At 35.9% G+C, this 18158-nt stretch overlaps 2 protein-coding genes across 3 annotated transcripts; one reads left to right on the top strand and one right to left on the bottom strand.

The window, feature by feature from the left end:
* The first annotated feature begins 2987 nt into the window (after positions 1 to 2987).
* LOC147512563 (phosphoinositide phosphatase SAC2-like) lies at positions 2988 to 13721 on the top strand. Of its 2 annotated transcripts, none has more exons than XM_086595593.1 (16): positions 2988 to 3539; positions 3710 to 3914; positions 4002 to 4167; positions 4741 to 4963; positions 5303 to 5379; positions 5757 to 5944; positions 6027 to 6124; positions 7414 to 7547; positions 7654 to 7782; positions 8198 to 8567; positions 9855 to 9976; positions 10286 to 10399; positions 10551 to 10727; positions 11462 to 11614; positions 12322 to 12430; positions 13206 to 13721. In XM_086595593.1, the coding sequence occupies exons 1-16, from the start codon at positions 3468 to 3470 to the stop codon at positions 13323 to 13325; spliced, it is 2457 nt and encodes an 818-aa protein (XP_086451719.1). In that variant the 5' UTR covers positions 2988 to 3467; the 3' UTR covers positions 13326 to 13721. The 2 variants fall into 2 exon arrangements, with proteins under 2 accessions (XP_086451719.1, XP_086451717.1); XM_086595591.1 differs by having other exon boundaries at positions 8195 to 8567.
* A 1672-nt stretch (positions 13722 to 15393) lies between these two features.
* On the bottom strand, positions 15394 to 17935 carry LOC147512562 (small ribosomal subunit protein uS2y-like). The gene is made up of 5 exons (XM_086595594.1): positions 17667 to 17935; positions 17335 to 17597; positions 17056 to 17253; positions 16355 to 16586; positions 15394 to 15717 (listed from the first exon to the last, which is right to left on the bottom strand). The coding sequence occupies exons 1-5, from the start codon at positions 17785 to 17787 to the stop codon at positions 15620 to 15622; spliced, it is 912 nt and encodes a 303-aa protein (XP_086451720.1). The 5' UTR covers positions 17788 to 17935; the 3' UTR covers positions 15394 to 15619.
* Between the last annotated feature and the right edge of the window lie 223 nt (positions 17936 to 18158).

The following is an 18158-nucleotide window of genomic DNA, read 5'->3' as shown; positions in this document are numbered from 1 at the left end:
ACTAGTCAAGCTGCACTTGAGAAAATGGAAATGAGCCTCTTGAATTATGATATCACTTCAATAATGCAATGAATTAGATTGAAAATGATTATGATTACCAAATTATTCCTGAATGCAACTAACTTTTTTTCACTTCCACGTAGGACTATTTTTCCTCTTTAAATAATAAAAGGTTGCCCAATGTAGATGTGACTTTAAACTTTGGACAGAATGTTTGATTCTGTCTAAATGTAAAAATAAAAAAAACGCTAGACAGACTGAAACATTCTGTCCGAAGTTAAAAAAAAACCGAAAAAACACGTGGGACAGAAATATTTCCCGTCTAGAAAAAAAAACGAACAAATTTAAAAAAAACACACGAGACGAAATAAAACATTCCGTTTTAAGCTCACAACTTAGTGAAAATCTTAGTAGCAAGTGCTACCCTTGTTGTGACTTAATTACAAGTTATTGACTTTGCTCTGCATTGGGCAAGAGTTTTTTAGTATTCAAAGGTGAAAACTCTCAATTTCTCCTCATAGTGACTTGTATTGAGAATGCTCTTAAATCTTACTCACCACTTCACCAGAACTCACCGCATAATCAAATTTCACATATGGACTTTAATTTGACTTTTTCAACCCCTGACAAATAGATGGATTGGCTAAATACAAGCATATTGTTTCTTAGGGCACCTCCAATAGAAAGTGTAATTTTACACTTCCACATAGCCTCCACATGGGTGCTACTACCCCCACCCCCACACTACACTCTCATGTATTAACCAAAATATACATTATAAATAGTTTCCAATGGGGAAAATTAGAACATAGTATATTCTAAAACAAGGATGGATGTTTAGTTTGAGTGTCGTTTAAGAGAAAAATGTATTGAAATGTCACTTAAGATGACGTCTGACTTTTCGACCGAGATATGTTGATTAAAGTAGCATTTAATTGAAAAAATAAAAAATAAAAAAACCAAAAAGGGTTTCCTTCTTCAATCCATCTGTTTCAGGCAATTCCCAATCTCAAACTAGGAATGGCAATCGAAAAAAATTCAACAATGCAATTATAGTTTTTGAAAACAAACAAGTAAGAATGTTCTAATATGAATTCGCGTCTACCCAAACCTTCAAACACTTTGGATTTATCGATCACAAAATTTCTAAGAATACAAATCAATATGATTTGAAGGTGGTGTTTGTTTTTGTAATTCAAAATTATTATTCAAAGATCTAGTGATGTTGGGATTGTTATCTAACATGGGGGTACAAATGAACCACACCTAGGATCAAAACTAGTACTAGAAGAAGAAGAGAAGATGTTATTATAAGAAGGACTAAAAGCAAGGAAAACAATACACATTTTTAAAGTCTGACAAAAAAAATTCTAACTACATGGATTTGCTTTGCAAGATTAGTCACGGTGGAGAGAGACTTATTTACGTAAAACCGTACACAAGCAACAAAAGTATTTTAAGTAACGTCCGATTTTGTTTTTATTATGAATGTTTCTTTGAGTGCCGCCTAATAATTGGATGGGAAATTCCCCATCATTTTTATTAGTTATTAATAGTCTATTACTTATAGTATACTATGGTACCCACCCATTGGAAATAGTTTTTTTTTTATACTTGTAACTCTATACGGTTTACGCCCTCCCCATTGGAGATGCTCTTAATCATTTTTACCTTCTTGTAAAACGTTTTTATTCGTAGCTACTAGCCACCATTAAGTCTGGTTATTACAAATTCATCCGTCCACATTTCTCGTATGTTGTCATAGATTCAGCCAAATTGCAATTTCGTGATAATATTGCTAACATGTAACGTGACAAAGTTTGACACGGTTATTTCGGTGCACATAACTGTTTAAAATAAATAAAAAATTACAAAATTTTCACTCTGTTTTTTTCTGGTTTAAGAGACGTGTGTTTTTTCGAAATTTCTCTGGTTTCAACCCTATAGAATTCGGAATTTCAAATTCATTTGGAATTTCAATTATTTCGATACTATATTTGAAATTTCAATTTTTTGAAAAACTGAAATTCCGAAATAATGGGTTCGTTCGAATCACGAACTATCTTCAGCATTTCTTCTGTTTTCTGTTTATCAACCACTAAAACCATGGGTAAAACTCCCCCCAACATAGACACAGCTTGTTTAAGTTCTTCAGTGTATTGGTTCAAATGTAATCACAAAATAGTTCATATGATCGGAATACACAAATAATTGAGATGTATAACAATTTTCATTTGATGAGTAAATACCGGTAATATCAATATTTGTATGTAATTAACCATGTGAAATTTACACTCCACTACAATTTGACAGTGGATTTGGAATAAGTGCTGCGATAAAATATGGGCGATAGAATGTTAGCATTAGTTTTAATTGCTTATATTACAAATAATGTTTAGTTTCGATCAAATATGGGCTGTAGAATGTTAGCATTAGTTTTGATTGCTTATATTACACTCAATCACATGAATAGTCATTGAGATGTACTGAAAATTAAGCGAACTTGCTTATTGTAATATCATTTCAATTGAATACAATTTACCAAATAATCTTCATTAAGTTTTCCTTAATATTTTCTTATAGCTAACGGGACTACCTCAATGAGCTTAAACTTCTATAGTTCTTTACAAAGGACTTATATATAATATAAAATCATTTACACCTAATACTAATTATTTTTTGAAAAAGAGGGGTCTAAAAAAACCATGCCAAAAATTTTCCAACTGAAAGATAACAAGAAAAATCTAAAACCATGCCAAATTTTACAACTGCAAGATAACAAGAAAAACACTGTATAGCTACCCGACTTTCAGTCTACAACATCACGAGAATATCCATAGATCCAATTAAAGTCAAAGTAAGAAGGAGGAACTCAAAAGATATCTATTTCTTTAAAAAAAAGTCAAACCAATCTATTAACATTCTTACATCATCAATCAAATAAAAATAATTGGCAATAATGCAAGTCTAGTCTAGTATTCTAGAAAGGAGAAAATTGAATTTTTCCCAATTAATTTTCCCTTTTTCTGTGGTCTGTGGTTTTCCTTTTGCCTCGTAGAATCTCAAACTCTCATTTTCTCTCTCCTCTGTCTTTCTGACAACAAGTCCTCCGTTTTTTCCCACCTCCTTTTTTTTTTCCCAACGAGAATTTCATTTCATTTCATTTACTTTCTATCTCTCTCTCGCTCGATCTGTTGAATGGAAGAAGAGAGAGTTGTGTTTAAAGTGTTATTATTATTATTGAGTTGTAAACTAGAGTAGTAAAAAAAAATAATGCTATACTTGAAGCAACCCAACACCATTACTCAAATAGGTGTTGGACGACAAATAGCTATCTATCTATTTTAAGATCCGAGTGTTTTTTTCTTTTTTTTGTCTGTTATTATTTGCATGTTTGTTTGAGTCTGACCCGAGCCGAAACAGGCTCGGGATCTTTATTTTTATTTTATTTTTTGGGTTTTTAAAGTATGGCGGAAGAGAAAGAGGCATCATCTAGAAACTATTATTTGCAGAAATTCAGACTTTACGAAACTCGATCGGTAATTAATTTTCTTGATCCAAGATCTAATTAATTATACTTTAGTTTTATGTCTGTTCACATGATTACTGTTTTATGATTGAATGTGTATGAAAAAGTTGACTTGAATTATGAGGTGTTTTTAGCTGTGAATTTAATACTGATGCAGTTCATATTATTATTTTGGAACAGAAATTTTATATGGTAGGAAGAGATAAGAGTAGGACGTTATGGAGAGTGTTAAAGATTGATAGACTAGATCCTACCGAGCTAAACATTCGTGAGGATTCTACTACTTACTCGGAAGGTGAATGTTACGATCTCTTGAAGCGGATACACGAAGGAAACATGTCTACCGGGGGACTTAAATTTGTTACTACGTGCTACGGAATCGTTGGTATGTCAAATCACATTTATGTTTGAGAACACTATCCACCACGTCGTCTTTTACATACTCATGTTGTTTTTGTTATCTTCTTTTTAGGGTTCATCAAATTTTTGGGTCCTTATTATATGCTGGTCATCACGAAAAGAAGACAAATCGGTGCAATTTCTGGCCACACAGTATACTCTGTCACCAAGAGCGAGATGATTCCGCTTCCAAACTCTACTGTTCGGTCCAATATGGCTAATTCTAGATATGAGAACAGGTCTTTTGTTCATTCTTGATGTAAATGTACAATGTTGTGGTACTTATAAAGAGAACTCTAGATGTCATTCTTCATAATTCTTCATTCTTCTATGTAACTAGAGAAATGATTGGTATAGTGTCAATCTTTTTCTTTACTTTTTGGTTTGACTTTGGTGCAAGAAATACTTGGACGTATTATTACTAGTTCAATAGTTATATCATATGTTGCTGCAGTTACACATGCAAACTCTTAGATAAACCCTTTTAACGGCAAATCAGTAAGAAATTGATACTGCAGTATAGTTCTTATAATCATCTTTATGATAATTACATTAAAAACATTAGGTATTGACCACATCCGCATTAGTTATCAGTATCTGTACATCTGTCAAGGGAATCATGATGTCCTTATAACATGTTTGAACAGCAAAAGTATCACCAAGGTTTGTGGGCTACACTATTTTCTTTTTTTCTTGTTGTTTTTTATTTTGTTAGCCATTTGATTCATATTTTATATAATCTAATTTTGATCTTGGTGGGCATGTTTTCATGTAATTTGTGCTTTTTTTGTTTTCTCTTATTGATGGCATAGATACAAGAAGCTCCTATGCACAGTGGATCTTACAAAGGACTTCTTTTTCAGCTACTCATACCATGCTATGTGTAGTCTTCAAAAGAATTTGTCTGATGGCGAGACAGGGCAGGTCCTTTATGATACAATGTTCGTCTGGAATGAGTTCTTGACACGAGGTATCCGCAATCACCTCAAGAACACTCTATGGACTGTTGCGTTGGTATATGGTTTTTTCAAACAGGTAAACACTTTTAGAGAATGATAGAAGCTGCTTTAGTGAATAAACTAATATAATGAAATCATTGAGTCACGCCATGATCAAAATGGTGTTCTTATGCCAACATCAAGTGAAATGACCCTCTTCAAAATGTTTACTAACCTGAATGGCAAGACATTATTTGTTATGTCAAATCTGTTCTCTTGGTAGATAAAAAAATTCCTCCTGTTGCATTGTGCTTATTTGGAGGAGCCTTGAATCGAGGAGTCATTGGACACACAATTCTATGGCATCTTTCTTTTGTTCTTGTAGAAAGGATTTTGTAACTGATAGTGATAGGTCTGAACATTTTTTTGATTGCAGGCCAAACTTTCAATATCTGGGAAGGACTTCAGATTGACACTAATTGCTAGGCGTTCACGTCACTATGCTGGAACCAGGTTGGAAATTATTTTGTTGTGAAGGATATATTGGTATATGTAACTAGTCCTATCAATTATACTTTGTGTACTATTGAATACGTTCAAATTCCATACTTGTGATCTTTAAATCACTTCAATTGTGTGGTGGTCTTAATAGCCAAAAATATATACTTTTTCTTGATAATACATCCTTAGATCTATGTGCTGGTTGGGTTGAATCCTGTGTTAACCCATCTCATGCTGCTGGTGAACCTACTGTCTCAAGTGTTTTGTCACACACATGAGGAGGGGGAAAAATACCTGCCATTTAAAAATACCCGTGGTTTCCTTTACTTCTTGTATTGACATATATACTGAAAATTTGTGTTTTCTCCTTACTGTATTTTCTGCTACAGATACTTGAAGCGAGGTGTAAATGAGAAAGGTAGAGTAGCTAATGATGTTGAGACAGAACAGATTGTGTTTGAAGATGTTCCTGAAGGAAATCCAACACAAGTAAGTTCGATAGTGCAGAACAGGGGATCCATTCCCCTCTTCTGGTCACAGGAAACTTCGCGCTTGAATATAAAGCCTGATATAATGTGTAAGTCTTGTGCTAATTAATTTTATTACACAGAGGGACAACTCTTTTCATCTTTATGCTAACATTCTTTCTCCTAATTCAGTGTCAAAGAAGGACGAAAATTATGAAGCTACCAGGCTTCATTTTGAAAACCTAGTGAAGAGATATGGGAACCCTATAATTATCTTGAATTTGATTAAGGTAATTCTTCTTATCGTTGATATAATTAGACTTTCATATGTATCAACACCAATGTCAGTATGTTGTTCCTCCACTCAGTTCTATCTTAGAGTCATATTTTCCAACCAAATGTACCGAATCTGCTCTTGAAACTTTATGCTATTTTGTCTGCTTTCTTTCTTTTCAGAACTTCTCATGCACACATATTTTTTTTTTTTTTATTTTAATTTTATGTTTTGCTTTTGTGTTTTGCTTTTTGGATTTTTTGTTTCAAAAACTTTAATAAGGATATGATGCAACCTGAAACTTTCCTCTTTCAAACTTCTCGTGCACACTCACTTTATCTGGATTTTTTCCTTCTTTTTTGAAATCACTCTAAAGGATGAACGCTTTATTGCCATTTTGAAACTACAAATTTTCGATGGATTCAATCGAATAACTCTGGATGCACCATGAAGTCCACACTCTTTTAACTTTACAAATCCATTGTTTAATTTTTTTAATGAATACTACGTTATGTTTATGGAAGGTTTTCATTTCTGATCTATACAAACCACACCAAGATGTGCTTCTGCTAGGTTTGTTCTATTAAATTGCCTTTACAGTGTGAGGTATTTTTTGGAATGATAGTCTAGTATAGTTAATGTAGATTCTTAAACTGGCGGAAGCAACATTTTAGCAAAATCCACAATTTAATTAAAAAAGCAAACCAAAGAAAACCTAAAAGTCCCTCTTTTTATTTCTTCTCATAATTTCTTAAACGAAAAAACTAACTAACTGAACCCTAATTACAATCCCTCTTATTTATACTAACTGACGACAAAGCAAAGCCGATAGGAATAAGACTTGTGACCCGCTACTAATTAAAACAATTCAAATTGGACCAAAATTATATGGGGGCTCGCCTAATGCATGCGACCCATGGGATTGACTCAGCTATGACGTGACTCATTTCCACGTCAATAGTTCTGAAGTCACTCTATCAACTTTCTTTCACATAAGGCCATCGTTTATTACGTTGCATTCTAGATCATCATAATATCTTCCCTACTATAGCTACCATCTTTGAGTATGTGAACCTCTCTCATTTGTTTCTTGAGATAAAATGGTTGGTTATGGCCTTTTGGGTGTCCACTGGTCCACTGGTCCACTGTTACACCAATTGATGCGCTGCATTTTCTTACTATTGCTATATTTCGGACTCTTTATCTTGGTGTATCATGAAATGCTTGAACTCTGAAGTATCCCAGCCAAAATTGATGCACTTGATATGATAATCCCATCTTATTCATCGTGTTTGGCTTTGACAGACACGTGAGAGGAAGCCTCGAGAGTCTATACTCCGTGCAGAGTTTGCTAATGCAATTGAATTTATCAATAAAGATCTATCAGAAGAGAACCGCCTAAAGTTTCTTCATTGGGATCTCCACAAACACTGTAGGAGGTACTTGGCTGCACCTTCTACTTTGGCTTCCAAATTGCTGATGTTGATACTCTTTTTCTGAACATAGCATTATGATGAAAAACTCAAGCATCTGTTTCCTTTTCAGCAAAGCTACAAATGTGTTGGCACTATTGGGCAAAGTGGCTTCTTTTGCGCTGAACCTAACTGGTTTCTTCTACTGTCAAGTAACACCGGAATTGAGGCTTGATGGGCCTTTAGAACATCCTCACTTCAGGTAAGTACTGTTAGAAGGAGTTGTCTCGTGGAAAATAGTACGGCCGTGTTCTGCATTTCATTCATCTGTTACACATCCATTTCCTTAAGTCCCAATGTCCCATAATTTGTAAATAGTCGACTGAGCTACAAATCCAATCTTATATTTTTAAGGAAAAATATTGTCCCATCAATCAAAATAATCCGTTAGATCCTTGACAATGGATCTGCAATGTGTTTGTGGGGCTCAAGTGGAATTAGCCAACGACAATTCTTTTCTGTACTGGAATTGTTACATACTTACATACTCCAAAATTTTGGAGATACGGTACTACAGAAAGAGAAATATAGCATTTTGGAACAGCTCTAGCGCTTCTGTACTTCTTTGTTGCAATTTTAGTTACTTTTAGGACTGATAAAAATGCATTGTATAGCAGAAATAGTGATGTAGCTGATTTGTCTTTGCAAACGTGCTCGGGCAATGAAATGGACAATGAAGATAACTCGGAAATAGGACCAGATGAAGATAATGCTGACGCTGATACTAGTAGAAACCATGTAATGAAGCCATGTACGTTTCAAAAGGGCGTCCTAAGGACCAATTGCATAGATTGCTTGGATCGCACAAATGTTGCTCAATATGCATATGGTTTGGCTGCTCTTGGACATCAGCTGCATTCCGTGGGACTAATAAATATTCCAAAAGTTGATCTGGATGCTCCTTTGGCTAATGATTTAATGCGGTTTTATGAGACCATGGGTGACACTCTTGCACACCAGTATGGCGGGTCTGCAGCCCACAACAAGGTAGTACTCTTACTCAAACTGTTACAACCTTTTGTATTCATAAGTAATTAATGTGTTTAGATTTGTTCTCGTTAATCAAGCAAATGGAGAGACTAATCGCCGCACATTCCTTTACCATCAGACCTCTTACTCCTCTAGCAAGACACACAAGTGGCAAATCAAGCAAATGGAGAAACTAATCACCAGAAATGAACAACACAAGCTACATCATAATAGAACGCCATAGAGTCCAAACTGTATGGAGAGACTAATCGCCATAGAGTCCAAACTGTTACAACCTTTTGTATTCATAAGTAATTAATGTGTTTAGATTTGTTCTCGTTAATCAAGCAAATGGAGAGACTAATCGCCGCACATTCCTTTACCATCAGACCTCTTACTCCTCTAGCAAGACACACAAGTGGCAAATCAAGCAAATGGAGAAACTAATCACCAGAAATGAACAACACAAGCTACATCATAATAGAACGCCATAGAGTCCAATAAGCTTATCTTGAGTTGGTACAGAAATGGGATCTCCAATGGCTGGAGACGAGATTCATATGAGAAAACATAAGTAAACGAGCCTCCGCTTGAGCCTCCAAAGACAAGGGTTGCAGACAGAACCTTGTACTTTCAGCTGTATTAAATTTGAAGTCCCCGTTGCCCATCATAATAAAAGAAAATAAAACCTCTTTCACGTCAAGTATGATGATATCTGGGTCGCTTTCTTTGTAGTCAAACATACCTTCTTACAAGGCTCATACTTTTGCCTTGGGTATATGCTCCACCAGCCACTTGGCCTTAGATGAGGTTGTTACCCAAAGTTGAATCCGTGGTTTATTGAAAGATGAATTCCCAAATTCACTATATAAAATCTGACTGGAAATGATGTGATCCATAGTTTCTTCTGGGTTGTCACACGTTAAAATATATCCTCTCCCATTCTAGTTACTAATGATTATAAGAACAGGATAAGGGAATGGTGGTGTTATGAACTATTAAGAGTATCATTTCCTCACTGTGAGCAATAAATGCATTATCTCAGAGCATATGCTTACTTTGTCTCCATATGCTTAGTTCAGAGTTGCTTTCCACTGAGATTTAGGCCGTTTTGAACTAACCATATGGAAATGGTATTCTCTTCCAGATGGCATTTTGTGATTGAACACGCAATTATAGACTAACTATATTTTGTAGATGGTATTCTCTTATAGTTGGTATTCTGTTTTCTGTAATACTTAATTCATTTTTTATTAATCAGGTTTCTAGCTCTGCGTTCTGATATTTGTTTAATATGCTAAATAGGTATTCTCCGAGAGAAGAGGTCAATGGAAAGCAGCTACCCAGTCACAGGAATTCTTCAGAACACTTCAGCGGTACTATAGCAATGCCTACATGGATGCTGAGAAGCAGGATGCAATAAATGTGTATGTTTTCTGTAAAGTTATTTTTTTCTAATTACCTGATTCTTCATTTATACAATGCACAAACATACCTTGATGATCCACATGGATATTTATATTTGAGAATTAGCCAATTCAATGCTTGCTGTGACCTCTTTATCTGTCTCTTTCTTCTTTCCATACAAAAGAATGAATTTAGTGGTACATAAACATGGATTCTGGATGGGCAACAGTCATTCAATCAACTTAATCTTAGGACTTCCTTAGTTGTTTATTTTAATATAAATGATCTATCTAATATTTATTTGCCCTATTCCGTATGCAAACAAGCAGGTTCCTGGGGCATTTCCAACCTCAGCCGGGTAAACCTCAACTATGGGAACTGGATTCAGACCAACACTACAATGCTAGAAGGGGTATTCATACTTTTTCTGGGGAAATTGCGAGGTAAACGTGTAAAGTTTGAATTCTTGTCCAACATTAATTCAGTTTTTGTCCCAACGACATTGAGGAACGAATCAGACTATGTTTTATCAAGCTTATTTTTCGGTTCTCTTCCAAAACGGTTTATTAATCGGCGATCTCAATGTCTCTATAGGTCATTATTTAAAAGATCCTTATCAGATGGCAATATTCTTGGTACTCCAATGCCAGCCACAAATTCAGGGAAGACACCTGCTAATACATCCTTGCCTGAAAGAACTCATGGTGGTGATGGTCTTTCTGATTCGACACCAGAAATCTCAACATGCGGAAGCGATGTATCATACTCCAGGTCAGCTAACTTCACTATGCCTATCATTGCTATTATCTATTTATTTAATTATTTTTGTTTCTTCTCAATTAATCATTCCAAACTCTCTGGTAAATAATTTCACAAACTTACTCAAAGCAAAGTATGATTGCATGATAAGGGTTATTCTGGTTGCTGTACCCCAGGGGATCATTGTATTATTTGAGATACAGTAAAGTTAATGGATCTGAGGTTTCAGTTCTATTCCCATGCATATACTCTGCATGATTGGTCAATAGTAGAAATATCGGTCAGTAGGGAGACCTTTTTCTAAACTTTGACTCTTCATCTTTCACAAGGATCCTCCATTCCTTCCTTGCTGGTGGTATTGAACTCCATGGTCGTTGTCTTTCTTACCAACTTCACTCTGTTGGATCATTGATCCTTATTTTTGTTTTCTGTTTTCCTTAGGACGTATCCCCTTCTTTTTCTTACTATATATAAACATAATTTCTCTTGGAGCATTTCATTATTGTTTGTGATAGAAATCGCATTTACTGGTGGAACAATTATGACTCATAAATATATATTCCATACCTCTGCTTTCTTAATGCATAATCTCGTATTTGACGGTGTATATTTGACTATAAGTGCATGAATGCTGATTTGGATATGAAAAAAAGTGATGTTTTTGGGTTTTGGAAAAAAGTGTGCATCAGCTCCAACTCTTTCATAGGCCACTAAAATGTGCATATTGTTCTTTTTCACTTTTGTAGATACACACCTTCGATGAGTCGCAAGCATCTCTTTGCAGATGTGCAAAGTGATCATATATATTTTGACGAGGAATCAGCTAGCTGCTCGAATTTTGTTGATATTGACTGGCTTTCTTCCTCTGGAAATTCATGCGAGGAAGAGCCATATGAAAGGTAATGTATTTCGTTAGAGTTAATCCCGAAAGCGCTTTATAAGATTTTTTTCTTCTTAAAACTTTTTTCAATGTATTTGTTTATAGTTATGTTAAGCGAATCCCAAAATAAAATTCAGTTTCCAACCCCTTTCTGTGAAATTTAATAATTTTGCTTTCAAGTGTCAGATCTATTGACAAAACATAGATTCCATTTGGGATTCTTTTGTACTGTAAATCTGTAAAGTTATTTTGCTATATGCTACTCACCTTAGCAGGTAATGAGGACTGGCCAAGGGTGGCCGTCCTAATCTGGAACTTAGGATATCTTAGGTTCCATCCAGATACCTGCAGATCCCATCTCTATGATTTCTCCTCTCCATTGATTAGATATTATTGTACAGATAACAAGAAGATGAAACTGAAAGAATAAAGTAGGCTTCAACTTTTAAGTGTTAGTGTGTTACAACTGGTGCTTAAACCTGATCAGCAGTGGGTTTCACTTGAAGAACTGGTATGGCTGATCTTTAACAGGGTACTCCCTGAAGATTCTGACAGTGTTTGTTGGTAGTTACACTTGAGGATTATTGAATATCTGAGGAGGTTGCCATTTCCAAAACGCAATAATGAAACTGAGATTGGTTCTTGAGAAAAAAAAGATAGGTGGTTTAATGTGCATATTATTTGTGTCAAGAATTAAGTAGAACCTCTGCATTTTCATTGGTGCAGGTCAACTCTCATGAACTCTCCAGTCACAGGCATGTCAATGGAGAATGTTGTAAATGGAATAACCGGTGAAGCAACGCCAACTGCGAGTGAAAATGGATCAAGCATTAAGGTTGGTGCTACTTTTATTTGTTCACGATGATATAAAGTACGTAGAATTTTTTATTCAATTTTTTATATCTATCATGTTTTACATGGCTTACTTCCATCTACTTTGGTAGAAGAGTAGTGTAGTACAGGAAACAACCCTATCCAATGATTGTATTAACATGATTGATCATATTTTGAGATATGAAGGACACAAGATTCCATAGAACTTTGTCGTTAAGGATGTTTTAATGAAATTTTGTGATTTTAATATTTTCACTTTGTAAGCAACTACCCTATCCGAGATTGGTCTACTAGACATAATTGTAGTGCGCCTTTTTGACAAAGTGAAACAACGCAAAACTGGAATCAATATGCTCATATCTGTGACAGCTAAACATGTAACTAAAAGCTTCCTGCTTAATTTGGAGCTGACCTGAGTTAGATCTAACCATTAGTTATGAATTTCCTTTAGAATCCAGATACCCAATCTACCTTATTCCATTTCTCAATTTGAACCTGATTAACTGAAATTTCAGTTTGCTATCTCTGATGCTGAAGATATGTTGACTTTAGCGCATTCAGAATCTATCAGTTGCATAAACTGATTAATTGGTCTGATTACAAATGTCAGTAAAGTCTGGTGTGAAACAAACATTATTCGTATGAAGTTATGAACTACTACATCATTTAATAGATTTTTTCCTTTTCCTTAGAGCGAAGTGCATCAACATTTAATGTACAACTCACTGAGTCTTTGTTCGGATTACATGTGAGAATTCTTTCTGCCCCTTGTGCAGGGAATAACACAGGATGATATAAAACTTTCGCATGACACAGACCAGAATTTTGATGATCTTGGCGAGTTTTCAGATAGCTTCGTGCAGTGGGTAAACTATGGAGAGACCTTGTGGCATTGATATCAGCCGAGAGGATTTATATTCTCATCAAATATTAGTCTCCTACCTCATTGAACATCCCTCTTAAGGATATTGATCCTCAGAAGAGGAGATAAAAAGAAAAGAGTGAGAACGAAGGGAGCATGGAATTGTTTGTAAGATATCTCCCTAAGGAAGGCCCTTCTTTGGCTCTCACATCTGCAACATTGATTGGTGATGAAATATCCGTCAAATTCAGGTACAGAAGTATGACAATGAATAGTTACATTTAAATTCTTTCTTTTTGGAGCTCTCTATTCCTTCATCCACAAGGTTATGGATCATGGAGTTTCCCGTCCTGTAAATATTTACTGACTCACTGTTTTTCAACTGGATGTCCTTTATACAAGTGTAGACTTGTAGGTCATGTTCATTAAATTCTTGTGTGGGTGGGTGAGTTTGTTTAAGAGAAAATGTGAACGACACAGAATGATAACATTGTCCGACAATGATTCAGTAGTGGGTCTGCTGCTTAAAAATGGAGGAAGCGCCGGATTCATGTCAGATGATGGTAATCTAGGCTCCAAAAGTGCTTTATGATCCTCGGAATTCATTTCTAGGGACTAGGGCCTTAAAACTCAAATTGTTTATTGTTTTCTCAGACCGAGGCTAGAATATGTCAATAGACTGCAAGGGCTTCCCTGGGCGTTCCAACATTCCTAGACATCCACCTGATGCAAGTCGTGCTGGTGCACATCAACTTGACTAGGATGGACGTGGCTTTAATCAAGGGTGTTTGTAACACCAAATTATTTGTTTTTAAAAAGCCGAGTGATCCGCCCTTTTGAAAGCTTTGCCCCTATATTCTGTGCTTGTAGATGTTGTTTTTAACCTTCTTTTAGCTGAACATAGGAATGAACAAAGATTTGTTCAGCCCCATCTTACCTACATTTTACGAAACATAGAAGAAAAAAGGGTAACCACTGAACAACAACAACATGTGACGGAGTTATGAAGATTATGATCAACTTGATTCTGGTAACCATTTTAGGGGATTGCTTTATTGAGCTTGCTGCATGAATTAATCAAGAAATCAGGGCACTATGTTGTTTATTCAGCATGCTGTCGTAGTCGATGTCGTAGATTCATCAAGAGCCATAAAACTTCACACATACTCTCCACCTGGAGAAGCAACTGGTGACTGGCAAAAGTAGTCAATATTGTAGATTTAACAATTTAAAATAAATTCTTCATGGAAAAGCTGTGAAATTCCTTTCGTTTTGGGATTCCAGCAAAATACAGATAAAAAAAAAAAAAACTGCATTAGGGAAGTCGGTCTATATTGACGACAATTGATGTCCGTGGCTCTTCTAGCAACTGTTTTATTTGCCGAAATTGAAAAAGTCACACTTGAAGGTCTGTTATATGTGGATAGTATTATATGAACTGGGCCATTGTCTTTCCACTCTAAGCACATTGTCATTGCAGTTTAACTTTTTATCTGGTTGCTGCTACGGGTAAAATTGGTGTGACAAAAACTCTAAAAGACACTGCGCTACTGATATCCATGATATGCATAATGCATTCTTGTATATCCAATTGGCTTCACATTTTCCAAAAGTAGGGTGAAAATTTTATTCATATTTCGTAGGACTGGTTGGGCACTAGCCAACCGGCGAATATCTAGCTCAGAAATGGTGCGACAACTTCCAGAATTGTTTTTATCAATTAAGCTTCAAATCGTGTCACTGTTTTGCCCAGCCAATGAATTCGCCCTCGATAAGGCTTCTTTGTGGTAAAGCGATGTGAGCCGATGTCTACTCAAGATAAATATAGTAGTTATATTTAAACGACCTCATTTCTCGTCCAAGAAAATCTAAAATAAACGAGTACAATAATTTGAATACCCTAAACCGATGGAAGGTCCAATGCCCAATTGCCCAATTGAACAATTTCTGTGGAGGAACTGAGATTGAAATGAAAACAACGCAATATTGCAATGGATAGTCAATCACTTTAATTGGAACCTAACACATCCCATCCGAGCCTACCTTCTTTTTGTGTACTGCACCATAACTAAAGTGAAATGGAAACCATTAAGAGAAGCCTCGATCACAAGTAACCAGATAAACTTAGGATTCAAAATCAGACAAATACAAATAATCCACTACAAAAGCCAGCATTTAAACAAGTCATAATATTCCAAAGATGCATCATTCCAACAGTTCAAAGATGATGCATAAGAAAACTACCGTCACTTTATGTATGAAAATCAGCCAAAATGATATCTAAATTAACTTTATCGTAGTGAAAAGGAAACCCAACATTTAAGTTAATCAATCCCAGCTAGGAGGAGGAAGACTAGTTGCCTGGGCTTGTGCTGGTGCTGGTGCTGGTGCTGGAGCTGCAGCCCATTCATCTGCTTCCTGCGAAACTGTAGATAACAATAACAAAAAGAATCATTAAAAAGAAAACACAAAGCTGTTAGCATAATGTAGCATTTACAAAATTATATTGATACACACTCTAGTTTAGTTATTATATGCATATAACATATTACAGTGTCAAACAATGTAACACATACGCTCTTTTATAGTAGGTATAAATTGCAAGCCAAAAAATTTCACGACAAGCCAAAATGCAGCTGTACACACAACCTCGTACACATACTCCCTAGACTCCTAGAGGTCTATATGTAAACCGTACTAACAAGACGGAGACACAATTGAGTCACATTTGAATATATTTAGGATGAGGCTGATTGCTGGAAATTGAGTCACAAAACAGTTGATAATGCAAAAGTAACATCTGACATGCATACATGGTAAAAATAATAAAACAACTCAAAATCATTTGCCGCAAGGGAAGCACAATAGGAGAAGGCAACTGAAATTTTTAAAAAATTATACGCTAGGAAACACTAGACAGATAAGACACCGTTTCATCCTGATAAAATAAAATAAAAACATGTTTGACAGTTAAAATGACAATGTTATCATTCCCTTCACAGCTAAATACACATACACAAACAAGTTAAACAGTACAAAAAGAAAGCCAGGATTCTTCCTTACCTGCGGCTTGTGTATATTCAACCACAGCAGGAGTTACAGTTTGAATGGGAATGAGATCTGGATTCCACTGGGCATCACCAACATCGGCAGTCCACTGGGTATCGACACCTTGGTTAGACCACTGAGTATCAGCACCTTGAAGACCTGGAGCAGCATAATCAGGAATTGCAGGAATTTCATCTCCTTCCTGGTCCTTGGCTTCCTCAGGTTCTCTGTAGAAAAACAGATCCACCTGGAAAAAAATTCTCAGTTAAAAGTTAATGATAGTAAAACGAGTCAGAGTTTCATCAATCAAACTACTTGCTGCCTCATTCATAAGCAGGTAATCCACTAGACTTTAACCTATACCAAGCAATGAGTGGGTCAAACCAAAAATGAATACGTTCCCATCATCTCCTATACTCCTAAGAGTCTAGCCATGGTTGCCAAGGACTAGAATGGGAGTGAAGTCATTAGGTAGACCCAGAAGTTATTACTCGGGTAAGCACAAGCCGGACACTCCAAAAAAAGCGAAGTGCCCAACAAACGAAAAAGCAAAGACAACCCCACAGCAAAAAAAATGGCTCTATTGAACTCCAGAGAATTACAGATAGAACTTCCACAGTTCAGTTATGCATTTACTAATACTACCCCAAAGGGAACAAAGATATACACATGAAATCTAGAAAGTATAAAAATAGTAGTTCAAGAAAATATTTTACCATCACATCCCATCTTTTCCCAGGAAGAACAGCGCCACGCATCTGCTGAACCATCCTTGCTAACAGCCAGAATAGACAACCTATGCTCTGTTTTCCCTTGTTATTGGCAGGAATGCCAATATCAACATAGCGCATTGGAGAATCCGTATCGCAGAAAGCAATAGTTGGGATATTACCCAGAGCAGCTTCCTTAATGGGCTGCAAGTAATTACACGACAAAAAAGTAAGTAAAGGCCAGTTCCATCAACTTGTAATAGTGAAACTGTGAAAGGGTCGTACCTGGTGATCAGTTCTTGGGTCAGTGAGGATTAGTAACCGAGGTTCACTGAATGACGCCTGAAGTTGATTAGTAAAAGTTCCAGGTGTGTGCCTTCCAGCTATTGCATGTGCACCAGTATACTGTGCAAACTTCAACACAGCTCTCTGACCATATATCCTTGCAGATTGGACAATGATGTCTTGAGGGTTCTCAATACCAACAATAACTCTAGCAGCCAGATGGAGCTTATCCCAAGTTTTCCCAAGGTTTATAATGAAGATACCTACGTATCAAAAAACATATTACAGATCTAATAAAAATATTTAAAAAAAAAAACAAACAAGGTTATTACCATCAGAGCGTCTTTTGAAGACGTATCTTTCCATTTGATAGTCACAGTTTTTGGTACCAAGATGAACAGATGCTGCTAACATCATTTGTATGTCTTCTCTCTTCTGTATCTCCAATGCCATCTTTCTCTCTCTCTTGAAAACTACTAGAGCAAGTAAAAAAAAACAAGAAAGAAAGACTTGTTAACGATGGGGATTTAAAGCTGATGATGGTGCATAAACCCTAGACCCCCTAGGTTTTTTTAGCGTATGAGTTTATGGACTTAAGCCCGGCCCGTTACGGCCCAGGAAATTAAATAGTCCACTGGATTTGGACACATAAAAACAGGCAATTTCGAATAAGTTTCTAAGTCTCGTCTAGGGTGCGCAAGGTGCAAACCGGAATAACCAGGTGAAAAGGTTTCCAAAGACTTAAGCCTAGTTGATAACCGATTTTCCCACTTCAACACTAATCTGGCAAATTGATTGTTAGATTACAAAATACCATCTTTAAA

This window comes from Coptis chinensis, chromosome 3 (assembly GCF_015680905.1).
Source record: "Coptis chinensis isolate HL-2020 chromosome 3, ASM1568090v1, whole genome shotgun sequence".
Lineage (NCBI taxonomy): Eukaryota > Viridiplantae > Streptophyta > Magnoliopsida > Ranunculales > Ranunculaceae > Coptis > Coptis chinensis.
The sequence above is the reverse complement of the archived record's forward strand: the minus strand, read 5'-3'. Positions and strand labels throughout refer to the sequence as shown.